General features: G+C 50.4%; 1 protein-coding gene across 3 annotated transcripts in view; it reads right to left on the bottom strand.

Annotated features, from left to right (window-relative positions):
* The window catches only part of CEMIP (cell migration inducing hyaluronidase 1), a 160,747-nt gene that overhangs the window by 27,210 nt on the left and 115,040 nt on the right, over positions 1–18,497 (bottom strand). For all 3 annotated transcript variants that reach the window (XM_069559647.1, XM_069559650.1, XM_069559649.1), the window contains 6 exons: positions 13,189–13,364; positions 10,838–11,047; positions 4,344–4,549; positions 3,515–3,584; positions 2,064–2,192; positions 455–540 (listed from right to left, as the gene is read on the bottom strand). In XM_069559647.1, coding sequence (XP_069415748.1) covers positions 455–540; positions 2,064–2,192; positions 3,515–3,584; positions 4,344–4,549; positions 10,838–11,047; positions 13,189–13,364 — 877 coding nt within the window. The remainder of the gene's footprint in view (positions 1–454; positions 541–2,063; positions 2,193–3,514; positions 3,585–4,343; positions 4,550–10,837; positions 11,048–13,188; positions 13,365–18,497) is intronic.

Here is an 18,497-nt window from a genome sequence, read left to right as displayed (position 1 = left end):
CAAAGGGTACAGATTTTCCTAACTACCTGGAGGTTTGGGCAGCACATTTTAAAAGCAGCTCCTGGCCTTGGGCTGCACTCCAGATGTATGTATAGGTACAAACTCAATGTTTCTTCCTATTAAATTGATGGCAAAATTCCTCCCTTCTTTTCTTTTCTCTTCACCTTTTCTATCCCAGCCCTGTTAACTTATTAAAAAGCAGGTATTGGATTTTGCTGATTTTTCTGGAAACCTCTTGAAATTTCTTTTTCCTTACAACTGGTAAGGCCTCAACCCTGACTTAGATTTGGCCCCACTCAGTTTTTCCCATAAAGTACCCCCAGCAGCTAGCTCCATGCACAGGACACAGAACGTGCCAAAAGATACTTGAAGGATGAATGGATGAGTGGATGAAGGGAGTAGGGCTGAGTCCAGAGGCCCCCGTGGAGTGCATGGACTCCCCAGGGTTGATTACCTGGCAGAGATGATGGAGAGGAAGGGCCGCTTGTCCTTGGCAGAAGCCTGGGTGGTTTTGACCCCGTTGTCTATGATCATGCCAGCCTGGGGAGAGGGGACATTTAGGGACACATTATTGCGGGCTGCAGGCATCTTCTCACACCCAGCCTCATGGTGTACTCTTGAATGCTCCAGTAAAACCAGCTTTGCTCTCAGAATGTATTAATAGAGATAGGGGGTTCTGCAGTGAGGGAGGTGAAGAACATGGATTGCTCTGCACGCCTCAAGTCAAATCTGGAATAAGGTGTTGGTATAGATGAGGATGCTGAGGTTTAGATGGGGTTAAGTATTTTGTCCAAGGACATACAACTAAGTCCATTACCAGAAATCACACTGCTTTGGGCAGTTATAAGCCCAGGTTCCAAATTAAAGACAATAGATAGACTGTCTTGGGAAATATGTCTGCAATGATGCAAAGAAAATGCTGAGCTTAAGCTTTGTCTTTACCTTGGAGCAGGGTTCTTTGATCCTCCCCCAGTTTTGTCTGTTTTTGCCTGACTCAAGGGAAAAAATCTCACTTTCTTATTTGGCCCCCAAGGTGTCCCTTTGTCAGCCACAGGTGAGCGTGAGTCTGGGCAACTGAACAAGACTGTTTAGGGCAGCTCTGTTCAGTCTACTTAGGGCTTGATTCCCTCGGCCTGTTAGGAAGGTTTGAACACATCATCTCCTCTTTATGTAACTGAGGACGCTGGCTACTGTGATCTTCAGCTGGCATGTAATTAAGCGGTGGGGAGGTGAATGAGTCAGACGTGGGGCTCCATCCTCAGCACTTCCCTCATGAGCGTGACCTTGGGTAAATCCCATCACCTCTGGGGCTTCAGTTGCAGCCTCTGTAAGATGGGCTGATGACACTGAGGTCCTGCTATGAGGACCAAGTAAGACAGGCCAGGGGAAGAGCCGGGGGCAGAGGCCTTACACGGTGACATGGGGTCAGGGCTCACGGGGCGCCAGCACCATGCGCAGGGCTCCTCCCTGGCTCAGGCCTCAGAATCCATCCAGCTCGAGGGTCTTCTTGTCCCCTTCCCTCCCTGCCACCTTCCTCAGGGCCCGGCCCTCCCTCTGTGCCCAGGAGTCCTGGCTACTGTCCTCCCTCGAGTATTCCTCTCCTTTCCAACCTCCCCAAACATCAGGGTCCTGTGTGGCCCAGCCCCCGCTCATGGGGAGGCTTCTCGAGGAAGGGGTCGTGACAAGTGGCCAACAGTTGTCTCTCCACAGCCCCTCTTCCCCACCACAGCTCCCATCCCCACCACGTGCGCTGCAGAGTCACTCAGGTGCCCCAAGCAGGGGCCGCCAGGAGAAGCAGCCTGAGTGATGGTGCTTCCTGCCTCTCCTTTTGGCTCCGACCAGTTGCCAGGTGGAGGCCAAGGCAGGAACAGCCGCAGGAGAGCCTTGCTAAGGACAGCCAGGGCCTGGGAGGCCACGGAAGGCCGCTTTGTGTCCTTCAAGTCCAAGGCTAGGAATGCACTTGCTCCCGGCTGTCAGCAGTGGCAGTTTGGGCTCTAACCCTGTGCGGGCCTGGGAAGCCTGACCAATGGGCTGGCGGGGAGGCGCAGTCTGGAAGCTCTTACCCGGTAGTTGGAGTGTGCTCGGTTGTTAAGGAATTTCCCCAGTGGAATGTGCTCTGAATAACCCGGGGAGTACATGCCGGCCGAGGGGCCCGTCGGGACATGGTGAAAAATGAACCAGAATCCAGTTTCCTGGTGGAGGAGGACACAGGGGGAAAGGCACAGAATTCAGCACCAGGGAGCTTCTTGTGGGGGTAACTGTATGGCCCGGACTTGGGGTGAGCCTAGTGCTATCACCCAAATGGCCCCACCCCAAACACACCTGCAGGAAACAGTGAAAAGTATGAGGCAAATATATTTTGTGGGCGGGTGGGGTGTGAGGGTGTGGGAGTTCCATCCTGACTGTTAAAACATTTCGTGGGGTCCTACTGTATCAGCCATGGGAAACAAATGGCTGGATTTCAGAGCTACCTTGGGGTCCATCACCACCCCCTCTCCCAACACAGAACACAAGGGTTGCCTGAGCTTTTTCCTTAGCTTTTCCCTTTTATTCTGCAGACATGGAAGCTGAGGCCCAGAGACAGCAGTTGACCTGCTCAGGACCCCCAGGAAGGTGAGCAGCACAGAGGCCGGGTGAGAGGCAGGCAGGGTAGACAGAACGCCGTATTTGGACCCTCTGCCTGTCCCTGCCTGACCTTCCTCCCCATCAGCTGGTAGGTCATAGCACACATCTCATAGGGTTGATACAAGGTTGATAAATTACTGGAGTTCATGGGATTTCCCTGGTGGTTCAGAGGTTAAGACTCCACGGTCCCAGTGCAGGGAGCACAGATCCAATTCTTGGATGGGTAATTAAGATCCCACATGCTGCATGGTGTGGCCAAAAATAAATACAAATAAATAAACTTGCACACACAGCAACACAAAATAATTGTTTAATTATTAAAATTTTAAATTATTTTAAATTGTTATTAAAGTGTGAAAACAATTTTAAATTATTGGAGCTTAGAACACTGATATGCCAGGCATCTAACAGTGAGCTATTGATCACGTTAGCTACTATCATCAGTGTGACAAAGGGCCAGAGGCATCACTTAAAACCGAGTGCCCCTGGACTTCCCTTGTGGTTCAGTGGTTAAGAATCCGCCTGCCAATGCAGGAGACACAGATTGGATTCCTGGTCTGGGAGCTAAGATCCCACATGCTTCAGGGCAACTAAACCTCTGTGCCACAACTATCTAGATCCTGTGCTTCGCAATAAGAGAAGTCACTGTAATGAGAAGCCCTCACATCACAGCTAGAGAAAGCCCGTGCACGGCAATGAAGACCCGCTGCAGCCAAAAACAGAAAAAGAAAACCAAGTCCATCTGCCTCCCAAGCTGGCCCTTCCCTCCTCACCCTGCTCCTGTCTGTGTAGATGTCTAGACTGGGGCTCAAGGCATACATATTCTATATGCTGGACCTGGCCGTCTCCTCTACCCCAGCCCCACCCAAGGCAGGGATTTTCTGCTCACCTCGGATCCTGCAGCAGCACAGTTTATGAGGTTGTTGTTGGGATTGGCCATCCAGAAGGTGGACACAGCACTGTGGACAGGGACAGAGATGGAGCAGCATCAGACGGAGGGCCACCGGCTCCCGTTCTGTCGCCGGGTTGGAGGGGTGCCCCAGGTCAAGGGCTCTAATGAAGCTTCGAGGAACCTCTTAGCAGTGATTTGAGAAGCCCTTGATTTGTTGATCTGAAGCCTAATTTTCTCATTAAAGTGGTATGCATTTACACCCCTAACATGCTCAGAATTTGAATGAGGTCTGGCTCTTGATGGTAGAAGCAAGTTTGTGGGTTAAATCTGAGATGGATCCTAGAATAAGCGGAAATAAGGGGAACCCAGGAAAGTGGCTGTTTCTAAGGGAGAGACCCTGGACTCAGAAGGGTGATCGCATAGGAAGCTCTGTTTCTCTGTCTCTCTGACTGTCTCTGTCTCTGTCTCTGTCTGGCTCTCTCTCTCTCTAACTATCTCTGTCCCGGACTTTGTCCTGACTCTCACGTCCGGAAGTGCACCGGGCAGCTGGCACCCATGTGCACAGGCTGTGGGTGCTGAGGTGGCAGCCTGCTTCCTTTCCTCAAAGGAGCCCGGTGTGTCACCCGGAAAAACCCAAGGATGAGAACAGTGGTCTCTCTGGACAAGACCGATGCCCATGAGGCCCAGTGAGAAGGGAGAGTAGAAAACACACTGTGCCTGAGCAGCTGAGAGCCTCCGGTGGTTAAGGCTGCAAGGTCTGAGCCACATAGGAGCCCAGGACTGAGGAGTCAGGGGCTGGGTGGGAAGTCGCATGGGAGATGCTCACTTGCAGTCCTGCCGGGGCTTGGGGGTGTACCCCGGGTAGGAGTCCTCCGTGATCGTCTTGCACATCTTGCTGTTGCGGTCAGAGGGGAGGAGGGTTCCAGACTTGACGAGGAGGCCGAGACAGTGGTCAAAAGTGTTGCGCTCTTCTGGCCCATCTTCCGTGAAGAAGCAGTGGCCCAAAGAGTTATAGCCTACAACATCCTTGACCTGCCGGGGTCAAGACAGGGGACAGGTCACCCAGCATCACCACTCATTTGCTCATTCATCCATTCCACACACACGCACAGCCTCAGGCGCCACCAGGCTCTGAGAGGGGCACTGGGCATTTGAAAATGGACCAGACATGGGTGTTGGGCCTGGGGAGGGTGGGACAGGGCGATAGAGCCAGACTTTAAAGTCCCTTGCAGCTGGGGCTATTGTGACTGAGGCTTCCTGGGGTGGGGAAAAGGACGAGATGTTAGAATGGGCCCACGAGGAGACTGTGGACGAGGTCCTGTGAGCCTAACCTGGTGAGGACACAACAAGTACACTGCTTATGAGGACTTAGAGGATTTCACCAAGAGGTCCCCCAGAAAGGGCGGTGGGGAGAGTGCCACCTGGGGACAGCACCTGAGCCAGGCCAGGTGGGCTTATTGTAGGAAGACTGGCTCCTCACTCTGCCCTCACCCATAGACCCAAGCCAGCTTTGAAGCCCACAATCCATATCAAGTCTCATTTGAGAAAGCCAGAAAGGGATGCAAACTCCAGCTCTTCAATATCCTTCTTGGAATCACGGAGTCGGGGGGCTAAGCCTAGAAACCACTTGAAACATGGAGAGGCCTGGGGTACAGTCTCTCAGACAAGTCTTTCAAGCTCTCTCCAGCACACTCTCCCCACTTCACAACGAAGGAGTCCAGCTCCAGGATCTCCAAGGGCCCTCTGGGTCTGAATCTCAATGAACTCATTGATCTGAGAGTTAGAGGGCCCTCAGAGGGTCTCTGGGCAGAGCGGTACCTTCCTGACTCTGCTCACCAACATCCCTGACAAATGGGCATCCTGGTCCAGTTGAATGGCCCAGACGAGATGCTGGCTACCTCCCAAGGTGCCCTGTCCGCAGTGGGGTGTGAGGATGGCAAGAAACACCTCACTACCTTGACTGAGATCTTCCATCTCCATCCCTGTCCCTGGGTTCTGACTGCCCAATGATATCACCCAACCAGGGAAACTCTTGCTCCCCTATGACATCATTCAACCTGATGCTGCAACAGGCCCTGGAAAAAATTCATCTATCACCCCCAAACAACTCCCCCTCCAGCACTGCTACCATTCAAGAGGTAATCCTGTATATTATGGGATGTTCTGCAACATCACTGGCCCCTACCCACTAGATGCCAGCAGAACCTTTTCAGCTGTGACAACCGTAAATATCTCCAGACATTCATTTCCAAGTATCCTATTGGGATAGGCTTCCCCAGTGATTCAGATGGTACAGAATCTGCCTGCAATGCAGAAGACATGGGTTTGATCCCTGCATTGGGAAGATTCCCTGGAGAAGAAAATGGCAACCGACTCCAGTATTCTTGCCTGGAGAATCCCATGGACAGAGGAGCCAGACGGGCCACAGTCCAAGGGGTCAAAAAGAGTCGAACATGACTTAGAGACTAAACAACAATTCCACTGGGAAAGGGAAGTGACAAAATTGCCCCTGTCTGAGAAGCACTAATCCAGGGTAAACACCCTACTTCCCTCCGAAGTCTCTTCTATGACAAATCTTACCTACGCCCCCAACTCCCATGCAACCTTCTGCTAGAAGCATCCGGAACTAGGACCCTTCATGTCCCAGCACTGGCCTGGGCGCTTATACCTTTTAATCTTGCTGAAATCTTACATTATTCAATAATGATATTTTTTCTTTTAGAGATGAGGAAAATGAGACTCAGAAGGGTTGAGTGATTTGCCCAAGGTCATGCAACCCACATGTGTGAAACCAGGGCTGAAACCCAAGTTTTCTAACTGTGTCCATCCACCTGTAGGGGTGGGTCACAAGCACAGCTGCCCTGTGCCAGGCAAGCTCTCTGTTCTCTCAAACAAGTATCACCCCCTTGATCTTTGATAATAGGCAAGGGCGTGGTCTTGAATGCTATTCAGTCCCTCAATAAGCATTTTAGCCAATACCAAGGTCACGCAATGGGACTGCTTCCTTTCCTCCTAGTGAGCAATGAAAGTTTCTTATAAATAGCCTGGGCAGACAAGCCTGGGAGGAAGAGGTGAGAAAGCATGGGTTGCTCGTCCTGGCAGGGACATCAGAGAGCAAGTTCAATGCCTTCACTTAACAGAGGAGGCCACTGAGGCCCAGAGGAGGGTGGTGGAGCCATGTTCAGACCCGGGCCTCCTGCCTACTGCCCACAGTTCCTCTTAAATCCCATGCACCCAGTTGCCCATTGTCTGGATCATAATTTGGTTGCCATTCTCTGAATCCAAGTGAATAATGAATACATTCTTATTCTAACAAATGGCTGAAAAAGAAATTCCCTCCTCTTGAGTTGTGCTCTGGAGAGAAAAATCCTTATTGAAAGGAATAAAAATAACTCCTACTTGCTGGGTGTGAAATGCTTTACATATATTATCTCATCCAATCCTCATCCAAACTACTATTCCCTTTCAACCAATGACATCGAGACTTAGAAAGTTGCCCCAGTCCCTTCTCTTGCAAGGACGGATGGAGACTTGCTTCTCTATCTGTCTGATCTAAATTTTGTGTACGAACCAGTTCTCAACAGCACCAGAGAAAAAACGCTCCTGTCTTGTGTTGCGTTTCTTTCTTCTCTTTAGGAGTGGGGTGAAGCAGCATACAGAGTCAAGAGAGCAGTGTGATAAGGTAGAAGAAAGCCCTGGGCTGGGAGTGGAAGACACAAGTTCAAGTTTGGCTTCACCACAGACTTGCTGTGTGATTTGTGAGTGTCCTTAGGGAGACTTCTGAAATCCCTTCCAGCCCTAACACTGGATGACAGCTCTTCCTTAGAACAGTTCCTAGAATTAAGACCCTTGAACTGTGATACGGCTTGAGATGGGTACATATAGATAGATGACAGATATGTAGGTGGGTAGACAGATGTTGCTGTTCGGTCTCTCAGTCGTGTCTGAGTCTGTGACCCCGTGGGCTGCAGCATGCCAGGTTTCCCTGTCCTTCACTCAAACTCATGCTCATTGAGTCAGCGATGCCATCCAACCACCTCATCTTCTGTCACCCCCTTCTCCTCCTGCCCTCAATCTTCCCTGCACCAGGGTCTTTTTCAGTGAGTCAGCTCTTTGCTTCAGGTGGTTAAAGTACTGGAGCTTCAGCTTCAGCATCAGCCCTTCCAAGGAGCATCCAGGGTTGATTTCCTTTAGGATTGACTGGCTTGATCTCCTTGCAGTCCAAGGGGCTCTCAGATAGCCAGAGAGGAGCTGGATAAACAGACGCACACACACGGACATGTGGTGTTCCCACCGAATCCTCATGTTTGCTATCTGGAAGCAATGTGTGCACTCCTGGCCATTCTCTTGCCCAAACTGCATTTTCCCTTTGTTCTTCCCTCATGACTGAGATCATGAAAGCGATTCCTGACAGCTGTTTTCAGTCTTCAACTGTTGTAAAGTGGAGTCTAGGCATGAGATTTTGAGGGGTAAAATTCCTCAGCTCTTAGGACCTGCTTCAGTTAGAGTGACCCATGTAGTTTATTGTCTCAACCAGGACATTTTTGAGAATGAAAGTGGGAACTATTAATATCAATTGACTATTAACTATTAAATATAATTAATAATTATTAAGTTGATAATTATATTAACATTACTGCTAATTAACTATTATTTATTAGTAATCGATTTAGGGACAACAGCTGTAAACCGGAACTGTTCAATACAAATCAGGGCTTAGGGTCACGCCAACTACAAGGACTTCCTCCTGCAGCCTGCACACAGCGTGAAAAGGAAATGACTGAGATAAATACGAATGGGGGAGGGGATGGGATGCACTGGGAGACTGAGACAAATACGAATGGGGGAGGGGATGGGATGCACTGGGAGACTGGGACTGACAAATAAATACTACCCTGTGTAAAACAGATTCATGCTGATATATGGCAAAAGCTGTCACAATATTGTACAGCAATTATCCTGTAATTAAAATAAATCAATTAATTTTAAAAACCAGATAACTAATGAGAACCTGCTGCATAGCTCAGGGAACTCTACGCAGTGCTCTGTGGTGATCTAAAGGAGAAGGAAATTCAAAACAGAGGGGATATATGTGTATGTATAGCTGATTCACTTTGCTGTATAGCAGAAACTAACACAACATTGTAAACCAACTATACACCAAAAAAAAAGCAATTTAAAATATAAAACAAATACAAACAGAAGTGAACTGTATACCTGATTCTGCCTTCTAGGGTAAGTATGGTATAATTCGTCTTAGTGAGAAACTTGGCCTTAAGTATGACCTTATTAAAAGGAAGACTGTAATTCCTGAGCTTCTGCCATTTCTGCCTCCTCTTTTTTTTTTTTTTTAGCTGCTAAGGAAAAGAGCTTTGGAGTAGGCGGTGATTTGTTTTGCAGCCTGTGTTAATGAGCTACACCCGTGGGGGATTCATGTTGATGTATGGCAAAACCAATACAATATTGTAAAGTAATTAGCCTCCAATTAAAATAAATAAATGTAAATTTAAAAAATGAAAATGCAAATATAAGTTGGAAAAGGAAACCAAGAACTCAATCATTCTGCCTAATGAGGAAAAGAGTGAGTTTCTAAGGTGGCCCAGGACAGGTGGGGAAGGGCACTGCAGGACCCCCACAACCAGGTAGAGGGAGGGAGGGCTTAAGAAGAAAAACCAGTCTCTCCATTTCCAGCTGATGTCTGCGCTGATCTGTGATGCACACTCCGCACCACACACTCCCCCCCCCCACCCCGCTCTTGGCCCATCTCCTTCCCACTCTGCCAGGAGAAGCCCTAGCCTCTGAACCTTTGGGGGAAAACAGGGCCAAGGGTCTGTTTTCCTCATGTGGGCTCAGGAGGGGAGGAGAGATGAGAGCAGCTCATGAATCAAGAGATGAGTAAGGGACTTCCCTGGTGGTCCAGTGGCTAAGAATCTGCCTGCCAGTGCATGAGCCACGAGCTTGATTCCTAATTCAGGAAGATCCCACTTCCCCGGCTTCTCCACAGTTTTCGTCTCCATGGAGATGTCCCCTTGCAGCACTGCCCTGACAGAAGCCCCTGAGAACAGCCCTCCAGCCCCACCCAGAGCACTTTCCATGCTCTGACCACCCCCCACTCCACGTGAGCCTGTTTCCCACAGGAGACTTAGAGAGGGTGAGCAACTTGCCCAAGGTCCATAGCTCAACACCTGTGGACCAAGCCTTTCTAGACTATGCCTCCAAATCCATGCTGTCCCCTTTATACTGATGAGTGGCCCTGCTAGGAGAATTTACTATAATGTACTAGGAAGTGGTGGGCATGGTGTAAACCAGAGCAAAGCCCACCTTGGGGTGGGGGTGCTATGACTTTGCCCCAATCTATCGTGGCCAGGCAGGAATGTGGGTCTAGTGTTGCCAATTCAGCCTACTTCTCAAAAGAAGCCAAGAATCCAAGATTTTATGTGAAATCTCTCCATTTTCAAGTGATGAAAACTCATTCAAATATTTCTTTAAACACTTAAGCCAAACAAAACACATCTGGCCACTGGGTTCAGTTTGCTGGGTGCCATTTTGTGACATCCGGTTTAAAAGTTCACAGAGGATGTGAGTTTGGTCCACTGAAAGAAAGTTCCATTTCATGTAAAATTATCAAATGTTTCTCTAAACGTGATACAAGCCAAACAAAACACAAACTGGACTCAGCATGCAGGGTGCCATTTTGTAATGTCCAGCTTTAAAATTATGGAGGATGTAAGCTGAGCTCACTTAAAGAAGGATCAATTGAGTGTAAAAGTTATCTGTGCAAATCAAGACAAGCCACACACACACACACACACCAACTTACTAATGAAGGCATTTCCCCCAGTGCTTATTGCTCTGAAGACACTTGGTTCAACAGAAGAAAAAGGGAAAGGGCCCACTCCTGCCGCCACTGCAAGCCCGTCAGGCAGGCTTGGCATGACCCCTGCCTCATTTGCAGTTAAGCAGATTCATCATGATGCACAGTCATGGAATGATCCTTGGGCAAACCAAGCAGCAGAAGAGCTAGACTCCCTGTGACCACTGAGTGCTCACCCATCTCTGTAGCTTGGTGCCCTTTAGCAAGGATACACCCTTATTTTCTCCTTTTTTGGTGGGCTACCTCTTCTCAATCCATATTGTTCTCAAATTTGAGCCAAGGATGGTTCCACCCCCAATGGCCCTGGGCCAAGTGACTAGATCTAAAACATCCCACCATTGCTAACGATCCCTGGGCCCAGCAGTAAGCAGATTGGCCTCAGGGAGGGAAATGAAGGAGATGAAGGGGCTCTGGATCCCTTGCTGCCCCGGGAAGGAAGTGCTTACCAACAAGCCATTGGAGCCGTGGACAGTGACACAGCGGGAGAACGTGTGGTGGATGGAGAGATCCTTGACATACGTGGGCGGGTCGTAGCCTCCCTTTTCATCCACGTCGCCTGCCAGGTGGAAGTGAATTGGGTACTGACCAATCAGCTGCTGGCCCATGTGCTTCAGCTCCACGCCCTCCAGGTGTGCGGCCTTGAATCCCAGTGCAAACTGGGAGAACAGAGCCCAGAGTCAGAAGGGGTCCATGGGGTTGCTCCCTGATCCCCCTCGCTGGTGCCCACATTTCAGAAATGCACATACACCTGTTGTCCTCAGAATGTTTCACTGAGACCCACCTCAGGGACTCAGTTCATCAAAGATATTCTCTGCAAATGGGTTGAGATGTCTGACTCTTCCTACCTCACTGGAGACAGGGTGCTGCTGATAATATTGTGATGAGCAGGGCAACGGATTGTGTGGGATCAAGAGGTGCAGTGGGAATGTGCGGTGTCTGGAGTTTGCCTCAACTTTCTTTTCCTGCCTCCTAAGCTACTGAGCATTATGAGAAAGGGGTGACCCTGAGATAACCTGGGGGACGCTAACAAGAAGCATGCCCTAGGTGGGTTAGGGAGCCCAAGAGAGGATGGACGCTGGGGCAGTAAGAGCCCAGGTTGTGGTCCCTCGCTGAGGCCCTCTCCTGGCTGGGGGAAGGGGAAGCTGAGCTTGGGGTCTTCATCAGCCCATGACTCCAGTAGTGTGTGTGTGAGCTGTAGGGTGTTCCACACGCTTATGTCATAGTACACTCAGAGCCATTGCTACACATTTCAAAGGACCCACTTGATCGCAATGAATGTCTATACTCCAGGAACTCACCATGAAAGCACAGTTCAAACACAATTCCTGCCCCAGGTTGAGCTCTGCTAACTTCTACTAGGGAAGGATGACTTCAGGACATGCTAACCATTCCTTCCAAAAACAGGTGCCCATGGAAATGCTGACTCTAGCAGTGGCTGCCCTGGAGAGCTGTGTTAAGAATGATTCTGGGTCTAGTTTGGGCAAAGTGGGAAGGAGTGCTCTGGTCACTCAGGGATTCACTCTCAAGATGGGAAACAGGATTGTAGCAGCGTGAGTGACATAAACCTGCTATTTTTGCTTTAATCTCTCTAATGATTTTATACTACCACCCCTGCCCCCTCTCCTCCCCAGACACTGACTGGAAATATGTAGAAGTGGTATTGGAGGGTGCAGTGACTGGGATGTACTGCTTGAATTTAATGAGCAGGGGCTGGAGACGCTAGAAATCTTATTATATAGACCCCTGCGACAAAAAGAAAATTGTCTTACCTATGTCAGCAGGGACTCCATGATGAACTGTTTCACTCAATTATTCCTTTCTGTTAGATTACTAAAAATAGTCTTATCCTTAGAGCATATGGATTTAGCTTCAAAAGAATTATTTTTACAAAACCCCAGGGTATACTGTTATTCTACCAGTTTTAACCTCAAATCACTGAAAGCACTGGCTTCATGAAGGAGGCTGGCATGTCTTAGGATATTCAATATGCCAGGTATAGGCACCTTATAGAGAGATGCTAAAGAAATTCCCCTATGAGCTGAATGCTAGGAAAACATGAGCTCCAGTGAATTGATACTATTTTTCTTTGTTGCGCAGTGAGAACCCCTGTAGCTCATCATCTCTGCCTTGGTCTTGAGTCTCTACTGGGAAACTCACAGGTAAATGTGAAGCTAGAACTTCTAGTTCTCCCTTGCTTATCACTTTCTCCGTATTTTAACAGTGTGTGTGTGTGTGTGCTAAGTTGCTTCAGTCGTGTCCAGCTCTTCGCGGCTCTCTGTCCATGGATTACCCAGGTAAGAGTACTGGAGTAGGTCGCCATATCCTCCTCCAGGGGATCTTCCCAGCCCAGGGATCAAACCTGAGTCTCTTTTGTCTCCTGCACTGGCAGGTTCTTTACCACTAGCACCACCTGGGAAGGATCTATTATAAATGTGACTTTGTGTGAGTTAAATGCCTCTTCTTTTAGAAAGTCCTCAGGGCTAACTAATGAAGAAAGGGAATGAAAGCCATGATTGAAAATTGAAAACCATGAAGGCAGGAAGCACAGTGTGATGGGTGCCACAGACCTGGGGAGTGGGTGTTCCTCATCGTCTCTCTCAGCCCCAAGCACTGACAGATGAAATTGCACCCCAGTGGGTGATACACAAGCCTCCTCCCGCTTCCAGAGGGTCTCCCTCTCTTGATCCTACCCCTTGCCTCCCAGTCCCTTCCCTGCCAAGCACCCCTGCCCCCAGGATGGCGTTGTGCAAATCCTCCTGGCTGGGTTGACGGGCTCTGCCAGGTAGATCTGTCGTACCTTGATGTGGCCCCCAAAGGTGTCGAAGTCAAAGAAGTTGCAGAGGTGGTTGCTGTAGGGGTAGCACTCATCCTCCATCTCCCCCATCACCACGATGTTCCGGCTCAGGAGTCCCACCTCGGCACGCATGTCCACACCATCGATCTCCTCCCCGATGTGCAGGTACATCGGCTTGCCTAGGGCAGAAGAAGGGAAGCAGGGAGCATCAGAGGTGCTGCCTGTATCCACTGTGCCCAGGACCCACCAGGGGCTTCCACTGCTTCTGTGGTACATGGGGTTGTCCAGGACCCTGAGCCCCATTTTATAGAAGAGTGAAGCCCAGGGAGATGAAATTACTTGCCTGGATGAAGAGCCAGCCACGAACGCTCATGTCTGAAGCCCATGGCAGACATGGCTATTTGTCCCCTAATTCCTACCCCCTTTCCGCTTGTCAGTACTAGAAACTTCTATGTTAGCTGATATAAGACCCCCCGGGACAACCATACTCCCTAGCCTCCCCGCAGGTCAGCGTGGTCAGAGGATGAGCAGAGGCGACGCGTGCACCCTACAGGCGGCTCCCGCTCTCCCCCGGGGCTGGGATGTGGGCACTGGTGGTGGGCCAGCCTTGCCTGTGTGAGAATATACCCTGGAAATGGTCCAGCAACCAGAGGGAAGAAACCTGGGCTCTGGATGATCCCACAGAGCTCACACCCTAGACTGCCTACCAGTTGAGTTTCTTATGGACACAAGACGAATCCCCTCTTCAAAGCCACTGTGATTAAGGGAAGCCTAGCGTGCTGCAGTCCATGGGGCTGCAGAGTCGGACCAGACCGAGAGACTGAACAACAACAAAAACAACAGGCTGCCTTTAAATTCAGCTCGTCCCTGAGACTGCTGACCTGGCTCCTAGGTGCTGTCTCTTTCTTCTGAGGATGTAATTATAGACAGCAACAGTCTCTTGTGCTGATTTGCAGCCCGAACCATACCCCGGACACCGCTTGGCTTTCACTGTGACCTTGACTAGAACCAGCAGGGCACAGAGCTCGGCCCCTTGATACCACTGGTGCCCACATGCAAAGGCTGTGGTTGCACTGAGCCCCGAGGAGCACCCGCCGACAGTGACCTCACCCTGCCCTCTCAGCCCCGGGGAGGGCTGGCTCCTCTGTCCAGTCCTTCACCTAGCTTACATCCTGTGGGTGGGTCTGCATTCTTTCAGAGGATGTTTATTGCCTTGGATTTCTGCAGACTCAGGGAGGTGGTGGTTTCTTTGAAGCATCTCAGTTCAAGATGCGAGACCAGTGCCTGGCAAAGCTGAGAAAATATTCCCTTTGGAATTGGTATTCGCCTCCTCCAGCTATAGTAACAACTGACCACAAATTTAGTGGTTTAAGACAACAGAAATTTCTTATTCTTTTTTGGTCATGCCATGTGGCATGTGGGATCTTAGTCCCCCAACCAGGGATGAAACTCATGCCCCCTGAAGTGGAAGCACGGAGTCTTAACCACTGGATCTTCAGGGAAGTCCAAAGACAACAGAAATGTCTGACAGTCCTGGAGTTCAGAAGTTCAAAATCCATTCCACCAGGTTACAGTCAGAAGTCAGCAGTGCTGGTTCTGTTGGGAGGCTCCAGGCCTTTTGCAGATCCAGATAGTGGTCAATGTTCCTGGGTTGTTCAGTCGCTTGATCGTGTCTGATTCTTTGTGACCCCCTGGACTGCAACACGCCAGGCTTCCCTGTCCTTCACTATCTCCTGGAGTTTGCTCAAGCTCATGTCCATTGAGTTGGTGATGTCATTCAATCATCTCATCCTCATCCACTTCTCCTGCCTTCTGACTCTGACCTTCCTATACCTCTCTTTTAAGGACCATTTTGGGCTTCCCTGGTGGCTTGGTGGTAAAGAATCCACCTCCAATGCAAGAGACGTGGGTTCAAGCTCTGACTTGGGGAAGATGCCACATGCTGCGGACTAGCTAAGCCCATGTTTCACACCTACTGAGCCTGTGCTCCAGAGGCAGGGGAACCGCAACTACTGAGCCCAAGTGCTGTAACTACTGAAGCCCACACACCCGAGAGCCCACGCTCCACAGCAAGAGAAGCCCCCACAATAAGAAGCTCATGCATCGCAACTGCAACTAGAGAGCTGCCCTGCTCGCCACAACCAGAGCAAAGCTCAGGCAGCAACGAAGACCCAGCACAGCCAAAGCAAATAAATAAATACTTAAGGACCCTTTTGATTTCACCTAGCCCACCCAGATAATCCAGGCTCACCTCCCATCTCATGAGCCTTAAGGACATCAACCAAGTCCCTTTTGTCACCAAAGTAATATTCGCACACGGCTCCAAGGAGCACAGCACCCTGCCCAACTGCCCGCAGGATGGATAGAGTAAAACCCAGACTCTTGTGGGCTTATCCACCAACACTCACTCCCTCACAGCCCTTTCTGCTCCAGCCAGACCCCACCACCCATCCTACCCATAGCAAGCCTCTGCTTTTTTACATCTTAGAGATTTTACCTAAGCTGCTCTCTCTGGCCAGGACAGCCTCCTCCCTTTGTCCATGGAGCAAATCACTTTGTTCCTCAAGATCTAGCTCCTTTTCAGTGAAGTCTTCCCCGACCGTCCTCAACATCAGCTGTGGATCCCTGAACACGTCATTTAAGCTCCCTGAACCTCAGACTCTATCTATACAATGGAGACAATCATAGCATATATCTCAAAAGGTAGAGATAGCTGTGAAATGAATTAATCCAGGGAATGTGCCCGGAACAGCCCTGGGCACATGCTAGGGGGCTAGGACACGTGCAGCTATCCCCAAGCAAAGGCTTGACCCAAGGGCTCCCACCATTGGCTTCACACTTATGATGGGAGCTTTCTCCATTCCATGGGCTGGGGTGGAGGGGTGGAGGAGGGAAAGCAGCCAGGGGTAGGGAGGACTTCCAGGTGGATGGAGGCGCTGTGTTGATTAGAGTCCTGGGAGCAGAGGTGGGAAGACAGACTGAGAGCTGGGAGAACTCTCCAGTCCCACCGCCTCCTCCCCCGCCTGCTGTGGGGCTCCCTATCAGGGCTCTGACAGACCTCACGGCTGCTTTATCTGCCCTGATGCTGTGTTCACAGGCCGCTCCCAGGCCATGATGCCAGGGAAGCTGTGCACTCTGCTTTCTCAGCATCCTGTCCTGTCTGCAGAATTCTCCCAGCCGGCCTCCACCCACCCTCCCTTCCTTCTCTAAGCTCTGATACAGGAAGGCCTAAGGAAGGGGGTATTGAGAGCTGGGGTGGAGTGGTTGGGCTGGGAGTGTGGGGTAAAGCGGGCAGGCATGGCCAAGCTGGATTTGTCTCAAATAGTCCAGAAGGGCTGTGAGCACAGATGAGGGGTGGGAAAGGCGTGGGGTGCAGAGGGACCCACACAGGAATAAAACTCTGACCTTTCTGAGTGCTCACACTATGGCTGGCCAGGTTCTACAGTGCCCCCTCTCCACAGTGCCGTCATGGCACAGGACACTGGGCTCAAGAGAAAAGCGAACATCGAGGATCTTCCACCCTGTGCATGAGGTTCCTGACCTAACATGATCCAGGGATTCTGGGCGAGGGGGCAGTGGGGCCTGCCCTTCTCAGACCGTGGGAACAAGCCCAGAGAGGCTTGGGCTGGAGGGTCCCTGAGAGGCAGATTTAAGCCATAGAGTGCCCTAGATTCTGCCTCCTGTCTAGTCATCTTTGAGTGAGGATGCTGAGAGAACACGTAGCCTTTGAACTTGAGAGCTCTGAGTCTGAATCTTGGCTCATATCCTCCAAGCAGACTTGCTGGGTCTACAACAGCAGCAATCCCCAGAAAGTTCTGAGATGAAGGGCATGCTCTACTCCGTGTCATCTACTGGCCCCAGGTGGTCACTGAGCTCTTAAAATCTGGCTAGTATGACTGAGGAATGGAATTTCCTTTTTAAAATTAATTTTAGTTACATTTATATAACCATAAGTGGTTGGTGGCTAACACAGTGGAAAGCGTTAGTCTAGACATTTAATTTTCATGAAGAAATGAAGAAGATGTTCCTTCATCTGGGTCATGGAGAAAACAGTAGCCTCCACCTTTTTATGTTATCATGGAGAGTGAAAACAGTAGTATTACTTAAAAGTGTGTGAGTGTGATATTGGGTGGTTACAAGCAAAGTGGGAAGTGGGGAATGAAAACGGTAGAAGATTGAAGACATTTCCCATTGCCATGTCAGGAGGTGTTGAGAATCGCACTGTGGTTGGCAAAACTTGGAAATATTTTTTCTTTTTAGATGATTCACACGTTTTCATGACTTTGTTATCCCCATCTGTTTCCCATCAGAAAAGCCTTAAAATGCAAAAAGGCCTGTTTACTGGAATCTGGGGGCAGTGAGGAAAGAGGAGTCAGGAAGGCTGCGTCCCGCTCTGCAGCCAGCCTGGGAGGAGGACATGGAACGGCAACCGGGCGGCGGTGCCATTCTGGAAAAGAGCGAAGCAGCTGGAGTCCCCGCTCCACGTCACTGGGGGATGGACAGCCAGAGGATGGGCTTGGAGCCGAAGAGGAGAAATGAGGGCCTCCCCAGGACAGACAGGCAGACACATACACACACTTTACAGATACCCTTCCCTGGGACTTTTCTCACTGGGGGTGCTGTTTTCACAAAAGCCCTAAAGCTTCTGAGCAAGATGGTCCCACCCTTGCTTAAGGGGGCACAGGGGAGGCTGGGCTGTGGGACTTGGAGACACAGACATGGGCAGTCATGAACCAAAGGAGCTTGGAGGGTCTGATGTGGGGGGTATACTCCTCTCTACTCACTCTTTCCTCCTTGGTCCTCCCAGGACCCAGAGCAGCACCATCTCACACTCTGTCCAGCCTGAACAGTCTTCAAGAAGCCCCTAGAACCACTGGTCAAACACTGCCATGCTCGATCATTTACCCCTGAACCATGCTCTGGGGCGAGGCAGAAGTGCCCTCATATCACACGGTTCCCTTTCTCAAGGTCACTCACGGCACTACCTGCTGCCCTGTTAGGTCCTGTTCATGTTGGATCTCCCTCCAGGCCTGGAGGTGCCCAGCACTGAGGTGCAGATCGGGGCTGGTGTGGACAGACCAGGGCCTCTTCCAGCGGTGCTCCTTCTTCTCTCTCCCTGAAGGCTGGGCCTCAAAGGCAAGCTTTCACCTCCCTAGAAGCCACAAAGGCAGCCCCAGAATCAGGGTCACCTCACAGAGGGCAGTGACAAGGCTCAAACGTCTGAACGCCACTCCTGCCAAGCGTCCCAGAGGACGCCTGACGTCCCAGAAGGCCTGTCTGCCTCTACTGTCCTCGGGAGACACAGGGCATCC

Source organism: Ovis canadensis, chromosome 18 (genome assembly GCF_042477335.2).
Source record: "Ovis canadensis isolate MfBH-ARS-UI-01 breed Bighorn chromosome 18, ARS-UI_OviCan_v2, whole genome shotgun sequence".
Classification (NCBI taxonomy): domain Eukaryota; kingdom Metazoa; phylum Chordata; class Mammalia; order Artiodactyla; family Bovidae; genus Ovis; species Ovis canadensis.
This window is presented reverse-complemented; position numbering and strand designations above follow the sequence as displayed.